This window comes from Magallana gigas, chromosome 5 (assembly GCF_963853765.1).
Source record: "Magallana gigas chromosome 5, xbMagGiga1.1, whole genome shotgun sequence".
Lineage (NCBI taxonomy): Eukaryota > Metazoa > Mollusca > Bivalvia > Ostreida > Ostreidae > Magallana > Magallana gigas.
The window spans coordinates 20,394,640-20,410,229 of NC_088857.1; the positions used below are offsets into that span (position 1 = coordinate 20,394,640).

A 15,590-nucleotide genomic window follows, 5' to 3' on the forward strand; every position below is an offset into this window, starting at 1 on the left:
TTAAAATTCCATTTTTTTTTTCTCAAATGATAAATTGGCATGAAGACAATAATTTTCAAAATTAATGCAATCAAAATATTATTGTTCTTTGTGTAAAGTATAGTGCTACTTTTTATGACAATTGGAAGACTACATTGGTTTATACATGTAACTTGATTGAACTTTGAAATGACTTCAATTCATGTAAAGTATATAACTATAACTTAGTACCATATTGACAATATGAATTGATAATTCATATCTGTGCTTATGTGTATGTGTGTGTGTGTAACATTAGTATGTAATGATGAATGTATGCATTGTAGTGTATGTTTTGAAAGTGTTTGACTTGCATGTACATTGTGTAAACAAAATTTCAAACAAACATAATCAACATGCAATGCTTGCCCCAAACAGTCTCATTATGGTCTGTGATAGTTTATATATTTTTTTTTAGTTTTGAATTTTATTGTCCTTAGTACCTTAATGTTTTGTATTTTTTTATTTATGAGATGTAGACATTCCATTGAATTGTAGACAAACTTTGAAGAATCTCTGTCATACCGTCCATTTTACAGTTTATACATAGAAGAAATTAATATATATTTTTATACATTTACCAGTCACATGTTGTACATGTAATATGGACTGTAGATTTTGCTGTTTTTATATTAGAATTTATAAAATCACACAATTTTTTATGTAAAAAATAAAGATACAAATGTATCACTGTTCAAATCTCATTTCATGCTCCTGTGTGACCATGAATAAAACAATAGTTGATAATTAACAATTAAAAAGATAAAATACTTTGTGTTTTTTTTATCAGTTATCTCAGAAAGCAGAAAAAAAAAGATTTATTGTAGATTCTTCAACCATAGTAAGGTGGTATGGGACAAACATCCTTATTCTGACATACTTTATATCAAAATAAACAATGAAATCGAGCATAATTTTATAATAATTTTCTCTCCCAAAATTGTTACCTAACAACATAGTGCAATGGGTTAGAGCCTTATAGGTTACTACTTATCTGTATGTCATAATTTTGAATGCTACCAGGGCTTTTATATATTTACCTTTTTAAAAAATTTTGAAACATGGTTTGGTCAAATATTGTAAAATTTTAAAACTGTCAAAGTAATCATAATGTACTTTTATCCACATTACGTTATATTGACAGATGCCCCATACCACCTTAAACACTTTCTTAAGACAATCAATACAAGGACCTGTAACCAAATTATACTTGCAGTCTTAAATATAATACTCATATGTGCCAAGTAACTAAAGCTTTTGTGACACTGTGACCAAGATATAACCTTGACATTTCATTCCAAGGTCAAGGATACTACAGGTAGCAGGTTCTGATGGGGTGTGATACATATACATCACTCTACAACTATTCACTAATTTGCCAGTGAACAAGCTCTGCAAAAATGATATAAACAAAATAGTACAACTGTGATTTGCTTAGGAGATTCAAACTGCAACAAGATTGGCTAATTACTGTTACACATTAAAATCTCTATCTGGTTTGGCAGATGCATAGTAGGAGCAGGAGTTTTTATTTCATTCTTACCCATACTCAGAAAATATACATTTGTATTGAAATAATCTAGGCAAATGCATGTACAATATTGAATGCTTCACTGCTATTTGGTATATACAACCCCACCTGGAAATCCCTGCATATCCATGAAAGCTATTAAAATTCATGTGTACCCTTTGCAATGCTTAAAAAAATACCTTTTTTTTTGTTTCATGTTTTTATTGATTTTTTTTATCAATAGATTTACATGTATAAATGTTACAAGACACAAATTTCTTAACAAATGTTCATGTTCCAGACAATATTTCACAGAGAACTTTAAGCTTCATAGTCTGGATTCTTTCGCAGTATCACAAATCCTTCCATGATGGGGCTCAAAGGTATATCTACAGTCTGTCAAGGAAACCCTCAAAACAAGATACTGACCCGATATGAATAAAATTATCATACATCCAAGTTCCGGTATATGCAGTCAACAGAATAAAAGTAAATAGAGTTGAATTATGTATTTAATATACATTTTATGAATTAGAAGACTTTTTAATAATAAAGTTTGGAAAAAATTACCATATCCTGACTTTATTATCAAAACATGCATATTTTCTAACTACTAGAATCTAATATATTACCCTTTGTTTTAAATCACTGTATATTTTTCATTTTGTAATACCTGTCCCTACCGAAGTCACTATCAACAAGAGGCCCATGGGCCACATCGCTCACCTGAGGAACAATAGGTATGATAAACTCAGCTTAATGGAGTCATAATACAAACAATCTGGACAATGTACAATAATACTTGTAGATCCTGTATAAATAAAATCCATTTTCCCCCTGGATATTCTTATGTTTATAATCATTTGTCCCTTTTCTAACAGGATGATTTTATAGTCATATCACATGTTGAGTATTGCAGTTCTCAAAAAGATCCTTAACAATTGTTTATATATGAGATATAAAGCTACATCAAACTCTGAATCTTCTTGTGAGGCCTAAGAATTGTCCTGGAGCCAAAGTCTTAACAATTATAAAGAATCATCTGGCTGATTAGTTTCGGAGAAGAACATTTTTAAAGATTTACTCTTTATATTCCTATGTAAAACTTTAACACCCCCCCCCCCCCAATGTGGCCCCACCCTATCCCCAGGTATCATGATTTTCACAACTTTGAATCTACACTACCTGAGGATACTTCCACACAAGTTTCAGCTTTCCTGGCTGATTAGTTTCTGAGAAAAAGAATTTAAAATATTTACTCTATATATTCCTATGTAAAACTTCGTCCCTCCATTGTGCCCTATCCTACCCCCAGGGATCATGATTTTCACAACATTGAATTTACACTACCTGAGGATGCTTCCACACAAGTTTCAGCTTTTCTGGCTGATTAGTTTCTGAGAAGAAGATTTTTAAAGATTTACTCTCTATATTCCTATGTAAAACTTTGACCCCCCATTGTGGCCCCATCCTACCCCCTGGGATCATGATTTTCACAACTTTAAATCTACACTACCTGAGGATGCTTCCACACAAGTTTCAGCTTTTCTGGCTGATTAGTTTCTGAGAAGAAGATTTTTAAAGATTTACTCTCTATATTCCTATGTAAAACTTTGACCCCCCATTGTGGCCCCACCCTACCCCCGGGGGTCATGAATTTCACAACGTTGAATCTACACTAACTGAGGATGCTTCCACACAAGTTTCAGCTTTCTTAGCTGATTAGTTTCTGAGAAGAAGATTTTTAAAGATTTACTCTATATATTCCTATGTAAAACTTTGACCCCCTTTGTGGCCCACCTTACCCCCAAAAATCATGATTTTCACAACTTTGAATCTACACTACCTGAGGATACTTCCACACAAGTTTCAGCTTTCATGGCTGATTAGTTTCTGAGAAGAAGAATTCAAAATATTTACTCTATATATTCCTATGTAAAACTTTGTCCCTCCATTGTGCCCCACCCTACCCCCAGGGATCATGATTTTCACAACATTGAATCTACACTACCTGAGAATGCTTCCACACAAGTTTCAGCTTTTCTGGCTGATTAGTTTCTAAGAAGAAGATTTTTAAAGATTTACTCTCTATATTCCTATGTAAAACTTTGACCCCCCATTGTGGCCCCACCCTACCCCCTGGGATCATGATTTTCACAACTTTAAATCTACAATACCTGAGGATGCTTCCACACAAGTTTCAGCTTTTCTGGCTGATTAGTTTCTGAGAAGAAGATTTTTAAAGATTTACTCTCTATATTCCTATGTAAAACTTTGACCCCCCATTGTGGCCCCACCCTACCCCCGGGGGTCATGAATTTCACAACGTTGAATCTACACTAACTGAGGATGCTTCCACACAAGTTTCAGCTTTCTTAGCTGATTAGTTTCTGAGAAGAAGATTTTTAAAGATTTACTCTATATATTCCTATGTAAAACTTTGACCCCCTTTGTGGCCCACCTTACCCCCAAAAATCATGATTTTCACAACTTTGAATCAACACTACCTGAGGATGCTTCCACACAAGTTTCAGTTTTACTGGCTGATAAGTTTCTGAGAAGAAGATTTTTAAAGATTTACTCTATATATTCCCATGTAAAACTTCGACCCCCCATTGTGGCCCCACCCTACCCCCGGGGGTCATGAATTTCACAACGTTGAATCTTCACTACCTGAGGATGCTTCCACACAAGTTTCAGCTTTCCTGGCTTATTAGTTTTTGAGAAAAGTATTTTTAAAGATTTACTCTATATATTCCTATGTAAAACTTTGACCCCCCATTGTGGCCCCACCCTACCCCTGTGGGGTCATGAATTTCACAACTTTGAATCTACATTACCTGAGGATGCTTCCACACAAGTTTCAGCTTTCCTGGCTTATTAGTTTTTGAGAAGAAGATTTTTAAAGATTTACTCTATATATTCCTATGTAAAACTTCGACCCCCCATTGTGGCCCCACCCTACCCCCGGGGGTCATGAATTTCACAACTTTGAATCTACACTACCTGAGGATGCTTCCACACAAGTTCCAGCTTTCCTGGCTTTATGGTTCTTGAGAAGAAGATTTTTGAAAATTACTCGAAATTGTTCATTAATTTCTAATTATCTCCCCTTGAAAACGGGTGTGACTCTTAATTTTCACAACTTTGAATCCCCTTTGCCTAAGGATGATTTGTGCCAAGTTTGGTTGAAATTTGCCCAGTAGTTCTTGAGAAGATGTTGAAAATGTGAAAAGTTTACGGACAGACGGACGAAAGACAAAATGTGATCAGAATAGCTCACTTGAGCTTTCAGCTCAGGTGAGCTAAAAACACTGTATGTATTATTCTGAAGAAACTTGATAACTTATATTAATCATACTGATTTTGTTGTTGTTTTTTTACCAAGACATAAGAACAAGCAGTAGTTTTTTAGCATGTATTGCTGTCTGTAAGGATACATTCCTCTGTAGCAAGCTCTGCCCTCTCCCCATAAGCCAGCAACACTGGGGTAGTGTGGGTTTGGAACCCTGTTATTGTTTTGGGTTTTCCAGCTTGTCCAACCACATCCACTGCCTGTAAAACAAAGTACAGTGCATATATCTGACCTGTAAATATGTATATCTTACAACTCATTATGTATGGTCAAAGATATACTGTAGACAGGGTTATTTTCGCCCCGTGTAATTTTCACCCTTCTACACTTCCTAACAGATTTGCCTCATCTTGAATTCGCCCAGACAAAGTTGCGTTTAAAGAGAGGTCATTTGAAACATTGTAATTCGCCCAGTCTTAAATTCGCCTGCTGACAACAAGGGAAAGGGGCGAAAATAAAACAGGGGCGAATATTTCCCTGTATACAGTAGTACTTGCAGAGATACAGCCATAACTTTTGGTGTCCCTGATAACAATATTAACAGTTCCTTTTATAATTTTACTTTCATAACTGTGACATTACTAATTTACTGATATAGTTCAGCATGTGGTTTTACATTTAAAGTATTGCTATTAATAAAATAATTTTACCTGTCCAACTCTCACATGAACAGGCAGAGGTCGTAATTCCTCATCAAATGTAGTGAGCATTCTAGGCTGCATGGCTGACACAAGATGGTACAGGATGTAGTGTGATTTTCCAAGAATTACTGAAATTAAATCAAAGATGTACATGTAATTGGGGAAGTATGTTCATTCTTTACATTTCTGCAAACTTTAAGTTTCAGTGATGTTAATAAAACTTCATGACTCCAAAACAAGTAACGTAATAAAAAGCAATCAGTCAAGGCTAGTACCGTATATACTCGCCTATAAGTACGGTTCGCCTATAAGTCGGTTGCCTTTTTCCAGCTTTAATTTGAAGATTTTGCTGTTGACTCCCTTATAAGTCGGGTCACTTTTTCAGGACAATTGATGTACAGATACTCTCAGTAGAATACCACATTTTTTCATACATGGTTTGAGTTCTAAAAAAATTTGTCCTTATTTCACCCCATAATTGCTTATAGACTATTTCTATCATGGGTCTATGATGTTAATAACTTTTGATTTTAAATGTTATTATTTTTTATAACACTAATTACAAGTTGGTAATAGCTTCAAAACTACCAAGTATTTAAATAGAGTCGTTTTGAAAATTTGATGATAGTGATTTATTTCCTTACTGACTGATTAGGTTGGTAATTAGCCCCTTAAACTGTGGTGTTGGCTTGTGTTGTTTTAGGTGACATGACCCCTATATCTATTATCACCTTAGGTGTGAAAAACTGACTGCTTGACTTTTCTTTTTATGATCACAGGTTCAATGCATTTATCTGTTTATTATTTAAAAAGAAATATAACTTACTTCTTTCTTCTGAAATTTTTTTACTATGTCTCACCTATAAGTCGGACCCCCACTTTTCACTCAAATTTCTACTCCCAAAGATCCGACTTATAGGCGAGTATATACGGTAAGTACGAACCTCTTCTTAAACCACATTGAAATAAACATTCATTTAGTAAAACGATTCTGAAAAAAATGTGTACATTAATGCGGAAGACTTACAGGTTTTGACATCTAAACAGGCAGTGACAACGGCCATCAGCCCAGCCACTGCTACAGGAGACATCAACGCTTTATCACTGTGATATGGACAAAGAGTCAAGGTCCCCTTCCCCAGGTGGGTGAGTCCCTGGGCCAGACGCACCATGAACAAGTTGTTGGGGTCCTTCTGGTGGTACACAGCAAGCTGTCTGAGCATGGCAGCAAGCCTGGCATTGTTTGTTCCTGAAATAAAAACACAATACTTATGGTATATGTACATGATTATGGTAACTTGTTCTTTACAAAATAATTTACAGATTTTGTACAGCAATCTTTTACATTTTGATCAGATAGCATCATAAATCACTTTTTATTTGAACATGCAAGTCATGTTGCTTGACAACCTTTCAAATAAAGCACTGCATAACAGACTTCAAAGTTTCCAATAATAAAACTAAGAACAAATGTAAATGATTCTTTGTCTTGTATAACAAGATGACCCACCTGCTCCAGCTATTCCCATTGCCAATATGGCATTATGGGCCACCTCTGGGTCACTGTCGTGGGAGAACTTGCTGAGGGTGTCAAGGATTTGTAGTTTAGGATTGGACACTGAGATGAGACCTAGCGCTAGTGGTACAGCTCGTTTAATGGCTGCCTCTCCATAGCGTAACTGTAGGATTCAGAATAAAAAATGAACATGTAACAAGTATTTATGTAATGCAAATTTAAATATTCAAATAAAAAATTCAAATCCTGAAATCCTACCAGATGTCCAAACGTCCTGTAAGACATTTCAGCTCCAACCTCTTCTCCCATTGAGATCAGTGCGATTCCTAATACAGCAATGCCTGCAATGTACAATAATCAACATACAAATGCAATTTTTCTGCAGTCATAGGTACAATTACAAATTACTTTTCCTTGAATTGACATAAAAATGCGGAGTGTTTCAACAAGATAAGAATCAGAACCTACCCTGCTGCATGGACAGGTCAGCATTGGGGGTTTCCTCTTTCTTGTCCTTATCCTTCTTCTTATCATCTTTCTTTTCATTGTTATCCTGGGGTACAATAAAACAGTTTGCTCAGTGTAGAAGATATGCCAGAAAAGTCTAAAGTTAATTTATCAAGTAAAGCATGACAAGACGTTAGAAGAGTTCATACCTGGTCTTTGGAATCATCATGCTCTGAACACACGTGTAATAAATGTTGCACTTTTAATACATTGCCAGTCCCTGCAAAATTTATGAAGATAAGTAATCTCAAACTTCATTGAAATTTTTACACTTTTTAATAAAACATCTTCCTGAGAATTACATGCACACATAGTTATGTACACAAGCTCATGTACACTACCTGCATATGCACAGACATCCACCATCATTCTGGCCATTGACTTCAGGGGTTCAGATATCACATTGAGTGTCTCTAGTGTGGCATCAACAGCATCCTGCTTTCCTGTGACACAGAGTACAAAATGACCATCATTTAAAAAGCTTATAAAATAACAGCGTGTTCTTTTGTAACATCAAAACAAAATGCAGATTTTATTTTTATACAGCACTTGCAAAGATTACATGTAAGTTAAAATGTGTCCAAAGAAGATGGAAAAGGGTAGAGGTCATTAGGTGGCAATTTTGAACTCATCAGACCCTTTATAAACTATGGACAAGTATTTTCAGTACCTAGATAAGTAAGGGCCAAGCCTAGCGCCAGGAACTTGCTGTAGGTCTCCTTCAGATCTGCTTCAGGCCTCTCCATCATGGTCTGTAGGATTGTGGAGGTCACCTCCCCATTACAGCTCCCCACTGAAATCATTCCACACGCCAGGGCGGCCATACCAACAACCTGAAGAACAAATGCATAGCTCCATTAATCTATCTAAGTAAATCTATTGATCAATGTAAATATGTATGATAACTAGCAAAAGCTGTACCTCCATGTTGGCTTTGCTTTCACCCAGCACTGGTAGAATTAGAGCTAGTACATCCTCTCGGTTCGATCCTGCATAGGCCAAACCTAGCCTAAAATAGAATTAGAAATGTTCATATGCATGTAAGAAATATAATAATAAACGGATAAAAATGATGTCTAATGTGACTTAATCTTCAAAATATGACTAGACTGTCCACTTACCCGACAATGGCTCCTATCCTCATCATACTGGTATTATGAGATACATAATCGGACAGTAAGGCCAGAGCAGGATCACACTCATTCCTCACTCCAGAGTTTACAATACCACACGCTAACAATGCACCAGCCTGCAAAATAGAGTTGCTTTGTCATATTGATATTCCAGTGAATATAAGTCAAATCATTATAGATCTATGTGACAATACATAAATTAAAATAGTATTTACATGTAAATGTGCATGTCCCAAAAAAATGTATTATAAGATATTACTCCTTAAAGTAAATCCACCCTCCTGTGACGTCATACATTTTACATAAACCATGAATTCATTAAAATTCTTGCAAGTAGATTTGTAATTTCTATGTTATCATAGGTGCACATCAAAAACTCAAATCATTGTTTACTTGGAGATATTTTAGAAGCGTTTTTCATCCCTATATTCGACATAATTCAATAATAACAAAGGGAAATAACTCTTTTTTACTTTTCTCTAAGTGATATATCTAAATGCTATATTTTTTCTAATGTAAACAATTTTTTCTTTTTTCTTAATTAATTTTAGTTTTCTGGCATAGTAAGCAATAAAATTTAAATAGACAAACAAGTATCCATCCACTTATATTTAATTTTTAAACCAAAAAAAGTGTGTTTTCAGATGATTATTTCAGCCTTTGGTTTTTATTACTTTACATCTTAAATAGTATGGATACATATATATTTTATTTATTTTTTGATGAAATTCAAGTCTAATAAGTTAAAAAAAAGTTAAGTTTTTAACTTTGAACCCATGATTTTATAGGTATGGAGTTACCTTAAATGTCAAATGCATAATCAAATACAAATCAACATATGGTCTTTCAAAAATTCATTGGCCCAACATTGTTTCAGAGGAATACATGTATATGCAACAACAAATGAATACCTTAATGAAGTCTTCAGATGAGTACAGGTATTTATCTATCTGGGTGAGTCCACTGTCCACATCCCACAGGAGCACCAAACCCAGAGAGGCAGTAGCACTTAACATACCTAAAACATCACAATTACTCAATGACAACTGTCCTCATCTTGTTGTCTTCTCTCACACAATTGACTGTTATTGAAATTTATGAAATACTGAACATTAGCAAAAATGCATACCATGATCTTTATTTTTATGTAACCATTTGTTTCCATCTTCTTTTAATATTTTATCTTGTCCGAATCCTGCATTCACAAATCCGTTAACAAATGAGGACGCCAGGTTCTGCCGGGCTGAATCCACATTAGATGGTCCTAATGTACTTCCTATAAAGAAAATATCCACATATTACCGTCACTTTATTTTAAAAGCTCATTCAAAAAATTGGCAATTTCATTGAAAAAAAAACAAAAAACAGTCTTACTGGTTTGTTCCAAATGAGATTTATATATATCTTCAGGTATTTTGGGTTCCATGATATCCAACTGGAAAAAAAACAATCACATGTTTGCCATCATCCTTAAAAATTTTTTCCTCTTCTCATTATTGTATACAGGTTTATTTTTGTCCCATTTTATTTTTGCATTTCTAATTAAATACAATTTTTTTCTCATAAAAAATACTCTAATACTTTTTCTAATGAACACAATTATTAATCTTTTTTTTTAATTGACAAAGTCTTATATTCACCAACTGACAATGAGAGTGTAAGGGTAGGAAATAAAATGGAGGCAAACATTTCCCTGTATACAGAACATAAATATCCATTATCACTCCCAGGAAAATCAATTTATACATGTAAACTACAACTAAAGACTACCGACCTCTCTGGCTAGAGCCATAAAGTTGTTGTTAAGGTTTGCATTAGACATGATTTCTGTTAATTCATCATATTCCTCCACATCATCGCTGAGCTCAAGGAATATCTGCTGACGTCCTAACATGTACGCCAGCTGTTTCTGCATTAATCTGTCAAGTCGGAAAAATAGCTACATCCGTTAAAAGTCCCTTTATTGTTATGACATGCATCCATCAAAGTCTTCCCAATTTTTAACAGAAGAATTAGGTCAGAAAATCTAGATACAATCCTTCGTGAAGTTTAAGTTTCTCATTTATACAAATAAGTAGAACTACAAGCACAAATTCTTTAATTATTCTTTTCATTCTTACAAAAATAAAATAAAACAAATATTAAAGGTTATAAAATATAAAACACTGCCTCAATAAAGCTACTTACATGTCTTTGCAAGAGAGGAAGATTTCCTCTATTAGAGCAATATCATTTAACTGCATGGCAAAACGTAGAGCTTGGGGATACTGGTTAAATTTTCTGTACAGTTCCACTGCTGTCTTCAACAGAGTTGTGTTTTCTGGATCTGGCACATATGGCACACAACTGAAAAACGAAAAAAATAAGATCTGTATTAATTTTATACACTGTGAAACCTCCCCTCTCTCCTTTCATTCAAATAAATACCGTAAAATGACAATAGCCATATGTAACAACTATATAGACATTCTATCGAAAAGTAAGCATAAAATATAGTAGAATTATAATATAAAAATTTTTTCCTGATGAGAGAGCATCCAGATTACTGAGGGCCAAATGAATTATCACATATCAAACACCAAGTTCTGAAGCCTAATTTACCTTGTGAGGTACAGACAGACACGAGGATAAGCGTTTTCATCCACATAGTTCTTCAGTAAGTCTAGCTTCTCAATCTCCATTAGGAGATCGCAGGCCTCGGCCTCAGCGTTGTGGTCCATGTGGTAGGGGACAATCGCCTTGGTCATCTTCAGCAGGTTCTCCCTCATGTCTTTGTTGGACTCCTCCGTCTCCTGCCATTCCTGGGCCACCTGTCCAGCCAAATGCCTGTGAAAACATAAACAAAAGAGATACTTAAAGCTTAAAACAATTAGAGGAAAAAATATATTTCAAATTTATATGAATGATTGTTATGAATTATATAAAAAAAAAAATTAACACAAAGAGTAAAACTGAACTTGTACAAATTTATCCATTTCCAAAAGAAGCAAATTAAATGAGATATGTTCATACTTTCATTTGTAACATACCTGACATATTCATGACCCCATGAGCCAATTTCCTCTTTAGATCCAAGCAGTCTGAACTTCAGGCTGTCCCTGCCATCACTCATAGTCATTCCCAACACTGATATGATGTCAGCGCAGAATCTCTGTTACAAAAAAAAAAATAAAAAAAAAAAATAATACCCTTTATCAGTATCCACAGAAGAATTGAGACAATGCAATATTAAAATGAAAAGTTCACTTGAGAGGTAATTCCTGAATGCTACCTTTGTCTCATCATCCTTTATTTTCTCATGGACTTCTTTCAGTGAATCATAGTGTGGCCGTAGGAACTTCAGTGGCTTGGGAACAGAGGTCATTGATGTAGTGGATGCTCTTATCTGTGATCGCAAACTCTCCAATGCAGGCTTATACAAGCGTTGATCAGACTCCTGAGTAAGAATGATTACAACTCTCATGAAACTTTGTAATTATTTCTTTCAAATAGTTATTAAAACTGAGGAAACAAGCATTACATATAAACATTATAAATACCTTGAGTCTTTCCACCAACATATTAAGCTCATCTTGAAGCTGTTTATCTTCTTCAGACTAAAAAGTAAAAGGTAGGGGTTTAATGGTTTATAGTCTTGCTTGCTAAGTGAATTGCCTTGCACGACTTCTACATATTACCCCCTGGCAAGACCTGTACAATCCATAGCATCCTCAACTCCCTGGAGAGCATACAAGTCGGGCTGCCAAATTACAGCGCTAATGCTTTTTTGTTCACCAATCCATGTTCACATAGCCAGCTCGTCTAATGTGCCAGGTACCCACATTAACACAAGAAAAGTAAAGTAACTTGCCCAAAGTTACAATGCTACTGCAAGAGCGAGAGACTAGACTGGAACCCACGTCCCCCAAGTCCAAATCAGTTGACACTATCAAATGCGCCAACACCTCTCTCACATATAAACTTTTATTCACATAATACACTAGATGCATTATTTTAATTGGCAGTATTCGATTATAGAAGGGCATTTTGACTCTTGTGCACAAGAAACAGTCTGGGTCATACGAAAATATTGTGGTAAAAATTCAACAGAGAAAATTCGAATTAAGAATGATAATGATTATTGCTTTTGTTTAGTCTATGCTTTACTTAGGTAAACTTTACAACTAAAGATCCCAAATCTTATCTTTCCATGCGACAAAAAATATCGTATTTCTTTGAGAAACATTTTTGCAATATCGAAGAAGACATTTTCAGATCTTTTTTTCAAAGCATGACAGGGCAAATTTGAATTAAGTTCAATGAATATGCAATGAAAAAACAACACCGTCATTAATCATTTGATAGACTAGAACAGTAACATTACAACTTTCATTGTGACTTACTAATTCCGGTTCCTTTTCCTCTGTTTTCTTTGTTTCTTTTTCTTGCGTTTCTTTTCCTTCGTCTTTTTTATCCGCCATGTTGTGAAGCCGGTGAATCTCGATTATGTTAACGTGGGTGCTGGTCACTTCGCCCCAAAGCCAAAGCGCCCCATGCACGAGCGCCCCAAATTTTTCTTGGTGCGCCCCAAGTAAAATTCACGAGCCCCAAGTGTATGTCACGAGCGCCCCAAATGTTGCTTTTTTCATGATTAAATTTTTTCACGTGTATGTCACGAGCGCCCCAAATGATTTTTTTTCATGATTAAATTTTTTCACGTACGAGCGCCCCAAAGTAATAATTGGAATTTTAAGAGCACAATTTCCCAATGCTCCTAATGGTAAATCATGTCGTTGTTTTTTTTTTTGTTTTTTGTTTTTTTTTTACGAGCGCCCCAAAATAAGTTTCGTTCTGAAATATTATGAATGTAAAATGACTTTTTTCCAAGTGCTACACAAATTGCTATTCTTGCTTTTTTTTTGGTGGTTTTTTTTTGGTGGTTTTTTTTAAGTTTCGCTGTCTATTATAATATTTCAAAATGTAGTTTTCGAGTCATAAGCTATTAATGTTTTTTTTATTTTAACTTCGGAGCGTCCCAGAATAAGTTTTGCTATACAAAAATAAAAATGCTGATATAAAGCGATGCCAAATATTTCCGTAAACTGTTTTTTATACAAAGATCAAAGCATGAGCACTGAAATTGATATTCATCAAACAATATCAATCAAACAATATGGCAATTATCTATCCAATTGACCTTCCAACCCCCCCCCCCCCCCCACACACACACCCATTACGTCACATATTGTCAATCCAGGGTGTTGGGTGTTATTCCTTCGTTGACATTCGTACGATGGAGAAGTGTCTTCTTTGCAAGAAAAAGGTAAGTGAATATTCTCATTTATTTTCTCTCTCTACTTAAGAAAACATTAATTTAATTTATATATTTTTTTTTAATTTATTTTAATTTTATTTAGCACGGTCATACTAATATGTAATTTTAGGAAACTAATTTATCAACAGAATCAATAATCAATAATGTTCGGATCTTTAATATACCTGAATTAACCTAAACATATTCCCCTGTTTGGTGAGGTTTCTTTAGTTAATTTTTTTTAAGAATCTCGGAAAGAGGTATGCAAATATATCTGCATTTAATCGTTCACATTCTATCGACTAAAGATAAAACATTCCAGAAAAGGGGGGGGGGTCGTAATAATTTAAGTTAACAAATGTTCATATATACAGATATAAACAGAATCTTTAAATAAATGTTTCTTGGTGTTTACGCCAAATTAAAGAATTTACAAATAAGGACAATTTGAAGAACCTACAACTATGCATAGCTTTTTACTGGATACTTATTACGAAATTCGAATCATAAGAACAAACTTAGATCATAATTTTCCATGTAATTAGATTTTCTTGTTTAATAATAAATAATTTAAAGAATATATGCCAATATTTGTAAACAGGTCTGTTTATTGCTCCCTTTATAAATATCACGTTTCCTTTTGGTGTGTTTTTGTTCATTACTGATAGTTTCTACAAAATACCGAAACAATCAATGTATACATACAACACACACAGTGTATACTAGTACATGGTGTACACACATCTAATCAAAGGGGTACGCGACGGAGCCAACGTCTTCCGCAGGATACCCCCTCCCTTGACACCTTTTATGTTTCCGAATATCCCCTTCTATTACATCATCGTCAGTTGTCTTCGGAAGCTAATGTTTTCACACATACGGTATATGTAATACAAAATAAATAATGACACACCCGTCCCATTGGCCCTATATATCACTGCAAAACAATTATAATATATATAATACACATTTTACGCATTGTTTTTGTTTTTTTTTAAATAATGATTGACTGTAAATTTAAGCTTAAAAAACATATTTAGAGGTTTGCGCGGAAAATTTGATAGTAGAAGAACAATTGTGTTGGATTATATCTGACATTATTAAAAATTTCCTTCAAAAATAAGAATACTTTGTACAAAATTGGTGCGCTCGAAATAAAAAAAAAATGAGGTATGTATTTTGGGGCGCTATCCAAATTAATCCAAACTTGGGTACTCATACACCAACGTTGATTTTAGTTCAAAATAATAATCTCATTTGGGGGGCGTTCGTGTAAATGATGCTTATTTAACGTAAAAGTGAGATTCTCCAACACACATTTTAAAGCAAAATCAGGTTTCAAATATTTACTACACATGTAGTCAAATATTAACTTTATAGCAACATAGAATGCTGATTTGAGAGCAAAGTTAAAAGTTATTTTGGGGCACTCGTGGAAATGATTTCCTAATTATCAGATAGTTTTCTTACAAATCGTAGGCAACTTCAGCAGTGTTCAGGGCACGTTCGTAAAAAAAAATCCAACAAGATTCTATGCAGAAAGATATAATCAGGAAAATCAATTTGGGGCGCTCGTGAAAACGATTCCGATTTTAGTACAATATTGGAAAATCCAAT

The 15,590-nt window shown here is 34.4% G+C and overlaps 1 protein-coding gene across 1 annotated transcript; it reads right to left on the reverse strand.

The window, feature by feature from the left end:
- Positions 1–1,846: 1,846 nt before the first annotated feature.
- Positions 1,847–13,169, reverse strand: LOC105339979 (26S proteasome non-ATPase regulatory subunit 2). The gene is made up of 22 exons (XM_011445782.4): positions 13,063–13,169; positions 12,220–12,276; positions 11,952–12,116; positions 11,710–11,831; positions 11,282–11,506; positions 10,868–11,026; positions 10,455–10,599; positions 10,055–10,115; positions 9,810–9,956; positions 9,592–9,698; positions 8,669–8,796; positions 8,469–8,556; positions 8,218–8,380; positions 7,889–7,990; positions 7,697–7,767; positions 7,509–7,593; positions 7,299–7,381; positions 7,035–7,203; positions 6,552–6,773; positions 5,534–5,652; positions 4,969–5,083; positions 1,847–1,917 (listed from the first exon to the last, which is right to left on the reverse strand). The coding sequence occupies exons 1-22, from the start codon at positions 13,138–13,140 to the stop codon at positions 1,850–1,852; spliced, it is 2,679 nt and encodes an 892-aa protein (XP_011444084.3). The 5' UTR covers positions 13,141–13,169; the 3' UTR covers positions 1,847–1,849.
- Positions 13,170–15,590: the final 2,421 nt, after the last annotated feature.

What these genes read in the sequence shown, in the direction of transcription:
- LOC105339979 (XM_011445782.4), bottom strand. Translation starts at nt 13,140, where the DNA reads ATGGCGGATAAAAAAGACGAAGGAAAAGAAACGCAAGAAAAAGAAACA. An exon ending in AGGAAAAGGAACCGGAATTA is followed by an intron (nt 12,277 to 13,062) that starts GTAAGTCACAAT and finishes TTTACTTTTTAG; the next exon opens with TCTGAAGAAGATAAACAGCT. An exon ending in ACAGGACGTTTGGACATCTG is followed by an intron (nt 7,204 to 7,298) that starts GTAGGATTTCAG and finishes TGAATCCTACAG; the next exon opens with TTACGCTATGGAGAGGCAGC.